General features: G+C 47.2%; 1 protein-coding gene across 1 annotated transcript; it reads right to left on the bottom strand.

Moving 5' to 3' along the window:
- Window positions 1–3,113: 3,113 nt before the first annotated feature.
- Znf22 (zinc finger protein 22) lies at window positions 3,114–7,683 on the bottom strand. The gene is made up of 2 exons (XM_070020864.1): window positions 7,600–7,683; window positions 3,114–4,021 (listed from the first exon to the last, which is right to left on the bottom strand). The coding sequence occupies exon 2, from the start codon at window positions 3,903–3,905 to the stop codon at window positions 3,114–3,116; it is 792 nt and encodes a 263-aa protein (XP_069876965.1). The 5' UTR covers window positions 3,906–4,021; window positions 7,600–7,683.
- Window positions 7,684–9,256: the final 1,573 nt, after the last annotated feature.

The following is a 9,256-nucleotide window of genomic DNA, read 5'->3' as shown; positions in this document are numbered from 1 at the left end:
AGCTCGCACAGCACCCCATGTCCCCCAGACCCTCTGGAGCTGGCTGACTGATCAGTTTTATTTCTGCCACATTATGGAATGATTGAATAAAACAACAAAAACCAGAGAAGTTGGAGAAAGCAAAGGAAGAGGTGACATTGTCCAAGAGAAATATATGCGTTACTTGAATTGCAAAATGGTGACCCGTCTATACCTTAACAACAAAATCATATTTTTAAAAAAGAATGCAAGCCTGACGCTGGTGGCTCGCACCTGTAATCCTAGCTACTCAGGAGGCTACAATCTGAGGATTGTAGTTTGAAGCCAGCCTGGGAAGGATAGTTTGTGAGACTTATCTCCAATAAACTACTCAGAAAAAGCTGGAAGTGGCGCTGTGGCACCACCCTTGAGCAAAACAAGCTCAGGGTCAGTGCCTAGGTCCTAAGTTCAAGCCCAGGACAGGCAAAAAAGAAAAAAAGAAAAAGAGGAATGTAGAAGTTATGTGGCTTCTAACACATCTTACTCATTGGAGTAGGACAGAATTTGGACAATACTTCAAAAAAGAAAAAACAAATAGACAAAAAAGTCCATTGAAACTCTTATTTTCCACCAGTAAAATATTAGAAGTTGTCTAAGAAAGGAGCTGGGACTTTAGCCTACCATGCTGGAATCTCTGGGTTGGATCAGGGCTGTGTGTGAAGCTCTGGGTTGGATTAGGGGTGTACATGTGTGTGTGTGTGTGTGTGTGTGTGTGTGTGGTTGGATCAGGGCTGTGTGTGTGAAGCTCTGGGTTGGATTAGGGGTGTACGTGTGTGTGTATGTGTGTGTGTGTGTGTGTGTGTGTGTGTGTGTACCAGTACAGCAGCTTGAATGTAGTCTTACATTCTAACTTTTTTCATTCAAGGCTGGCACTGTACCACTTGAGACACACCTCCATTCGCCACTTCCAGCTTTTTGCCGGTTAATAAGTCTTATGGACTGATCCTTACGTCATATTTTCACATGGCTGTATTCAAAGCAGTAGTGCCCATCAGACTCACTTTATTCAATTCCTGGGGATGAAACATTAGCTTTAAACAACCAAGATTTTTCTAATAAAAGAGGCCCAAAGTCTCACTATCCCACATTATCCACAAGGCTACATTGTTACTAATCTATTTGCTACTGTCAGGGATCTAAGAAATGTCCAAGTCAAACTGTGAGTGGATTAAAATCCACAATTATCTGCTTTATTTTACCCACTGAAGGTAAAATGTAAACAATGAACTGTAACAGTACATAATAAAGTCTTTCTGCTGTTTAGGACCCTGTGGTTACAACCAAAACAGGCAACTCATACCAGGCTCTGGTGATTCACTCCTGTAATCCTCACTACTCAGGAGACTTAAGTCCTGAGAATCGAAGCACAAAGCCAGGCTGGGCAGGAAAGTAGATGAGACTCTTCCAATTAACCATCAAAAAGCTGGAAGTGGAGCTGTAGCTCAAGTGGTAGAGCACTAGCCTTGAGTGAAAAACCAAGTTAGGCCACTAGGCCAAGTTCAAGCCCCAGTATAGGCTATACCACACATACACACACAAAAACACCAGAAAACAAAACAAACAGCAACTCACAAAATTTAAATGGTGTTCATTTTACTCCAGACACAAGCTAAATACAAAGTAGACTGACAGGAGATCCTAAATCCCCAAAGACTGGACAGTCAAGTCTCAGCTCTCAAGTAACTTCACTCTAACAGGGAGTCAAGACAAGTCTTTTGTAAAAGGTAACTATGCATCACACTTACAGAATATTTTGTGGATTTGCTCTGGGATACAATTCTTGTCAACAAGGCCACCTTCTGTGGCACTGCACTGACCCAAGCCTATCAGGGAGGCAAAGTACATGTTTGAGGAAATCAAAAAAGGCACAAGCACTTCCTGTTAACTTTTTGCAGGAATTGTTTCAACAACTCCTCCCTCCCCCCCAAAAATAAACAGAAGATGGTAGTATGCAAAATATCTCATCTTTATTTTGTGTGGATAATTGTCAATACATCAGGAACTTAAATGATTATACAAAAGATACCAAAAACTCAGAATGTTAAAAGCATTGATAATAGTTGACACCTGATCAGTGTAGGCAGCTGGCAGGTTCCAAATCCTTGGCATGGGAGGGACTGAACTCTGCAGTGCACTGACCAGGCAAGCCGCTCTACACTACCTTTTGCTTCCTAGTTTGTTTTCCAGGTAGGGTTTCTGCCTGGGCCAGCTGCAAACAGTGATCCTCCCATCTCCACCCTCTATCCAACAGCTGGGGATTACAGGTATGAACCACACACCCAGTCCCTTGGCACTGTTCTAACAGGCTACCTGCTAGCCTTCTTCAACAATTCATCCAATATAGAAGAGCTACTTTGTAAAGAAGCTACAATGTATTTATCAGCACATTAAATGACTTTTGCAGCTGAAGTGTCTAAGATAACCAATGTTATCAAGTGTTCAGTTTTAAAGGCAAGAAGACCTGTAAATGGTATTTTCTCATTCTTTTTTTTCTTTTTTTTCTTTTTTTTTTTTGCCAGAAGCTGAGATTCTGTTGGCAAAATATGGTTTATTCATGTGTAAAAAGGCTGGCTCAGTTTAAGAGAATCAGAAAATGACAAGAGGCCATGGGCACAGATCAACATGCACCAAGAGAAGCCTTCATCCTCACAGGCTTCTTTAGGATTGTTCCTTAAAAATATGAGAATCAGGGGCATTCTTATTCCTTTCAGCAAAGAAACAAAATAAGAGATGGGCCTTGCTGAGTAAAAATCTGAATTGGAGCACATCTTAAGAGGTCCAACGTTGGTCACTTATAAACTAAGAGTTAATATACAAAACGATACGAACAAAACTGTCTACTTCTGAAATTAATTTTCTTCCTTTTACCTAATTACTCCTTCCACAGAAAGTCCTAGGCTGAGTAGGCCTGGCACGCCGGAGTTCTACAGTGCGCAGGAGAACGCAGTGCTCCTTTATCAGGGGGATGCAAATGGCCCTGTGAGCGTGTCCTGCTCCATGTGACAGCAGGCTCACGGGTCCCCGAGGGCGCAGTGCTGGGGAGGACTGGGGTCTAAGTGCTCTACTATAAGCTTCTCTAGTCTTCTCTTCACCCCTCACTTTTTCTTTTTTTTGAAGAGAGTGGAAGCCGTGCCCTTCAGTACGGCCTTCCTCCCCGTGCTGGCCTTCCTCCCGGCGCCGGCCTTCCTCCCGGCGCCAGCGGCTTTCCTCCCGGCGCCGGCCTTCCTCCCCGTGCTGACCTTCCTCCCGGCGCCGGCCTTCCAGGAGGCCGCCGGGCGGGCCCTGGGCCTGGCCTTGCCGGTGCGGGGCGGCTCGGCCGCGTGCACCTTGCTGTGCTGGCGCAGGTGCGAGCTCTGGCTGAAGCGGCGGAGGCAGGCGCCGCACTGGTAGGGCTTCTCGCCGGTGTGCGTGCGCTGGTGCTGGATGAGGTGCGAGCTCTGGCTGAAGCAGCGGCCGCACGCGTCGCACTGGTAGGGCTTCTCGCCCGTGTGCGTGCGCTGGTGCTGGATGAGGTTGGAGCTCTGCTTGAAGCTCTCACCGCACTCGTCGCACGTGTACGGTTTCTCCCCGGTGTGCACGCGCCGGTGCTGGATGAGGTTGGAGCTCTGGAAGAAACTCTTCCCGCAGTCGGCACACCGATGGGACTTCTTCCCGGTGTGGATCTTCTGGTGCTGGAAAAGGGTAGAGCTCTGGCTGAAGCTCTTCTCGCATTTGGAGCATTTATAGGGCTTCTCGTCCAGGCCTCTTTGCAGTCTGCTCAAGCCCGTGTCGAAGCGGATGCTCACGCCCCAGCGCTGCCGCTGCCGGCCGGCCTTGCGCTTCTTCTCGGGGGCTTTGCCCTGGCCCGAGCTCCGGGAAACGGCCCCCTTAGGCTTCCCTAACCGCATGGTGAAGACCAAGGCCAAACCCTCTGCCAAGGCCAAACTCTACTGTCTTCTTCTCAACTAAGGCCTCATTTGCCAAGGTAACACAGCTCCGAAGCTTCTGCCTGTAAAACACAGGCCTGTAAAACACAGAACAAATTATAAATGCTGATATTCAACTTGAGTACCTCTTCAACCCATCAAAAGTTCCCTTCAAGCCTGGTGCTGTTGATCAAGCCTGTCATCCTAGCTTCCTAGGAGGCTGAGTAGATTGCAGTTTGAAGCCAGTACACGCAGGAAAGTCCTGGAGACTTTAATCTACAATTAACCAGCAAAAAGCCAGACCTGATGCTGAAGCTCAAATGGGAGAGTACTAGCCTTGAGCAAAAGAGGCTAAGGGCCAGCACCCACGCCCTGAATCCAAACCCCAATACTGGAACAACAACAACAATAAAATGAGAAAGGGATAAAATCTTAGTGGGAATAGCAAAAGTGCTAAAAGAATCACAATTCAAGTAGCAAGATACTATGTTTAAAATTTATTAAACTCCTCATAGTGACTAAAGTATTCAAATCTGAATGACAAATCGTTATCACTTTATGATGTACCTCTGCTTACCATTATTATTATTGCGTGTGCCAGTTCTGAAGCTTAATTTTAAGAGCCTGGGTGCTGTCCCTGAATTTTTGGGCTCACTCAAGCCACAGCTCCACATAGAGCTTTTTGCTGGTTAATTAGAGACAAGAATCTTACAGACTTTCCTGCCTGGACTGGCTTCAAACGTTTATCCTTAGATCTCAACATCCTAAGTAGAGAGAATTACAGGCATCAGCCACCAGCACTTGGAAGCCCTGCTTTTTTTTTTTTGGTCAGTCATGGTTCTTGAAATCAGGACCTGGGTGCTGTCCCTGAGCTTTTTAGCTCAAGGATAGTGCCCTACCACTTTAAGCCACAGTGCCACTTCTGGAGTCTCACAAACTTTCCTGCCCAGGCTGGCTTCAAACTATGATCCTCAATCTCAGCCAGAATAGTTAGGATTATAGGTGTGAGCCAGGTGGTGGGCCCTGCTCATTCTTATTTATTTGTTCAGCAACCTCATTTCCATCCTATAGATGATGAGTAAGCCCTATGCAGCTTAAATTGTTTTGAAAGTATAGGCTGCTCTATAGGGAATACTAAGCTTACTATGAGTCAATTCAATAAATACTAGATGAGGAAAATCTTAATGAAAAGATGCTTTATTTTTACTTTGCCAGATTCTAATGATTCAAGAAAGGAAAATTTTTTGAAAACCTAAGTGGATTAGATTTGGACAGAGATATTTTGGAAGAAAAATGTCAGCAAAACTCTTATCAGATGGTGTAATAAAACAGCAGGAAAATAGTGAAATGAAATGGGATAGAAAACAAATATGGCACAATGAGAAATACAAGTTGTCATGTCCAAAACGAGCTTTACAACGTCGGTGGGGGGGGAAGGGGGGGTAAGGAGAAGGATTGGGATTGGGGGGAGGGGGGAGGCTGGGAAGGGATGTGAAGGGTAAACAAAGGAGGAGGCTGCAATGCTTGGTAAGAAATGTATGCATTATCCTGCCCATGTAATTGTAACTCCTCTGTACAGTATGTTCACAAATAAAATAAAATTAAATAAAAAAAAAAAGAAAACAAATATGGCAAGCCAGGTACCAATGGCTCATGTCTGTAATCTTAGCTACTCAGGAGGCTAAGATCTGAGGTTTGCAGTTGGAAGCCAGTGCAGGCAGGAAAGTCTGAGGCTCTGATCTCCACCAAACTACCAAAAAAGCTCGAAGTAGAGCTGTGGCTTAAGCAGTAAAGTAATACCCTTCAGCAGAAAAAGTTCAGGACAGTGCTCAGGCCCTGAGTGCAAGCCCCAGCACAGACACAGGCACAGGCACACAAAGAAAAGAAAAAGTATGGCAAGTAGAAAGCAAGCCATGGCCATACACTTGGCTGAGAAAGTAATTTAAAAAACACTCTAATGCTACAAAATTCAAAATACCAAATAAATGTATTAAATTTATGTATAAGGTTTTCTTGAGGCTATTAAAAATAACCAACACAAACAAAACTCCACAAACTCCAACTAAGAGGCAAGGTGGGAAATGCTAAGTCCAGCAATAAAATTGTTGGCATTATTCTCTATTTTTAAGTCAAGGAAGAGACTAAAATGAGAGTAACTGCCCTGGGTTTCTTTTCATGCCAGCATATTAACCAAGAAAATGAAAATACCTGCAATCGTAGCTACTTAGGAGGCTGAGACCTGAGGATTGCAGTTTGAAGCTAGCTTGAGCAGGAAAGTTCATGAGACTCTTATCTCTAGTTAAACACCAAAAAAAGGTGGAAGTGACATTGTGGCTCAAGTGGTAGAGCGCTAGCCTTGAGCCAGAAAAGTTCAGGGGCAGTGCCCAGCCCCTGAGTTCAAGCCCCAGGACTGGCACCAAAAACAAATAATAACTTGTCTGAGTTTTGGGTAATAAAACTGGAAACTTACTATATCCTGAACTTTTTCTTGGTACTCAATAATAATTATATCTGTTATGCTTACTATCTAGAATGAGTAAACTACATAAAACACAAAGTTTCAGAGAAAGCAACACCCATTCCTTAAGGTTCTCAAATATTTACAGATAATCTATTGTACTAGGAGACATTGGGTTAGGTAGAGTTCCAAAAACTAGCTATAATGAAATTGTATTTGTTTGTTTGGTATTAGTCCTGGGCCTTAAACAGAGCATCCTCAACACTTTCCCTTAGCTTTTTTGTTCAAGGCTGGCACTCTACCACTTGAGCCACAGGTCCATTTCTGACTTATTGCTAGTTGATTGGAGGTAAGAGTCTCTCAGACTTCCTGCCCAGCCTGCTTCGAGAACCTTCGTTTTTTCAAGTCCATTTTACTTATTTTTTAAATAATAAAATCGGATCTGAGCCAGGCATCTGGTGTGGCTCTTGTCGACAATCCTAGCTACTCAGAAGACTGAGGTCTTTGGATAGTGGTTCAAAGCCGGCCCGGGCAGAAAATTCCACGACAGTCTTATTTCCAATTAACACTCAAAACGCCCCCAAGTGGAGCCAGAAAGTAGTAGAGCGTCAGTCAGGAGCGATAAAGCTAAAGGGCAGGGCACAGGCTCTGAGTTCAAGCCCCAGTTCCTGCACAAAGAAAAAAGTCAGGTCTGGAAACTCGACGACTATCAAAGTCTACCCACGGACGAGGAGATGCATAAACGGGGCGCCTCCAGGCCGGGCGCGGGCCAGCCACTCTGCAGGACGGGGCTGGCTCCGGTGCTCCGCAGTCGGGCGCAGTCCGCTCGGGTCGGGGTGGGAAGCGCGGGAGCCAGCTACCGAGCACAGCACCCCCGGCCGAAGGGCGCGGCGCCTCCCCGCCGCGGGCCGGGGTCGGGCTCCGCTCTCCAGCCCGTTGGACGCCGCGCGCCCGGCGCAGACAATGGGCCCGGGCAGGCGACGATCGTCGGGCGGCTCAAGGCCCGAGGCCCCGCCGTCTCGGCTCCATTTGGGGGGCTCCCGAGCCCCAGGCCGCCCACCAGGCCCAGGCCGGCCTCCTCCCCGCCCCGCCTCGCCCCAGGCCCAGCCCGCCCGCCTCCCCGCCCCGCCTCAAGTCCAGCCCAACCGCCCGCCCCAGCCTCGCCCCGCCACGACCAGCACCCGCCCCAGTGCCCCGAGCGCCCCGGCGCCCGTTCACCTCGCCCGCAGCCCGCGGCTCTGGCCACCCCGCGCCGCTCCCGCCGCCGGAAGTGCGGGCCTCCCGCCCGCGTCGCAGCGGCCGCTCTAGGAACGTGGCGGAGAGACCCTCTATGGTCGGCGCCCACCCCAGCCGCGCTGGCTGTGCGGCCCGCCCGCCGCGTGCCTGTGTGTGCGTATACTGTGTGTGTGCATACTCTGCGCGCGCACGTGTGTGTGTGTACACTGTGCGGTATTCCGTGAGTGCCTACATGCTCACCTTTGGTCCTCGGCTCCACCCAGGCCTGTGCCCCTGCCATCCCCGGAGTTCCCGCCAGGCAGCTGGCCCCTCCCTCTCTGCGCCCAGATCCACCCGGACCCCCATCTACCTCCCTCCCTCCTCTCAGACACCTCCTGCTACCTGGATGGCAGGGGGTGGAGGGGGGGGGGGAAGGAGGGGGCGGGATGCCTTGTGCTCCACACAGCCACTTACAGCTCTTTTAGTAGTTTATTAGCTATCAGAATCTCAGACATTCCTGACTAGGCTGACTTCCATCCTCAGACCTTAGCCTCCTGAGTCACTACGATTACAGGCCACCAGGTGTCCAACTGGAAATTATTACATTCTTAATAAAGATAACTGGGTATCTGATATAAACATACACTTTTCCTCCCACAACTCATTTATTTTCACCAACAGGCTAGGAAAAATCATACTTCAGTTACAGCCCAGGGAATTTACACTTAGAGAAGAAATTTGCTCATGTTTGCACAGTACCTAACCCCCTTTGGGAGAGGCCAAGAAATTTCCGCTCCCAAGTCTTTTTTTAAAAATACGTTTTCTTTGTTTTGTTTCTGGAGGTCCCAGGCTTGAACTCAGCTTCTTTGTGCTCAAGGCTACTCTACCACTTGAGCCACAGTGTCACTTTTGTTTTTTTTTTTGTTTTTTTTTTTTTGAGTAGTTTATTGGAGATAAGAGTCTCATGGGAACTTTTCTGCCCAGGCTGGCTTTGAACTGTGATCCTCAGATTTCAGCCTCCTGAGTAGCTAGGATTATAGGCATGAGTCACCTGTGCCCAGCTTATATTTGTATTATTTTTAAGTAGTTGTACAAACAAATTAACATTCAACAAATCAGTTTATAGGTACAATGACTCTTGATTAATGTTACCCCCTTTATCATTCTCTCCAAGACTTGATTTTGAATGGATCTACTTGATTTTCTTTAGTGATGAGTTCTGGCTTCTGTCCCTTTCAGGGAATAGCTTCGCTGGTATTCTCCTATGTTCTAGACTCCCTTGGATCCCTCGGGAGCCCCTCCTGGCTGAGACTCCCTGACTGTAATTCATGGAGTGCAAATACTACTAAACTCCAAACTTGAGTATCCAATTGATTACTCAAGAGCCCTAATTATATGTGTGATAGTCATGCCAAAGTATTGCACTGTTTTGTTGTTTTTTGTTTGTCCATTGTGGAGCGTGAACTCAACCAGGGTGCTAAGCTCTTTTGCTCAAGGCTAGTACTCTACCACTAGGAGCCACTTCCAGTTTTCTGGTGGTTAATTGGAGATAAGCATTTCAAAGACTTTCCTGCCCTGGATGGCTGCAAACTGGGGTCCTTAGATCTCAGCCTCCTGAATAGCTGGGATTACAGGCATTAGCCATTGGTGCCCAGCTTGC

This window comes from Dipodomys merriami, unplaced genomic scaffold (genome assembly GCF_024711535.1).
Source record: "Dipodomys merriami isolate MVZ:Mamm:240054 unplaced genomic scaffold, mDipMer1.0.p SCAF_14, whole genome shotgun sequence".
NCBI classification, from domain to species: Eukaryota; Metazoa; Chordata; class Mammalia; order Rodentia; family Heteromyidae; genus Dipodomys; species Dipodomys merriami.
The sequence above is the reverse complement of the archived record's forward strand: the minus strand, read 5'-3'. Positions and strand labels throughout refer to the sequence as shown.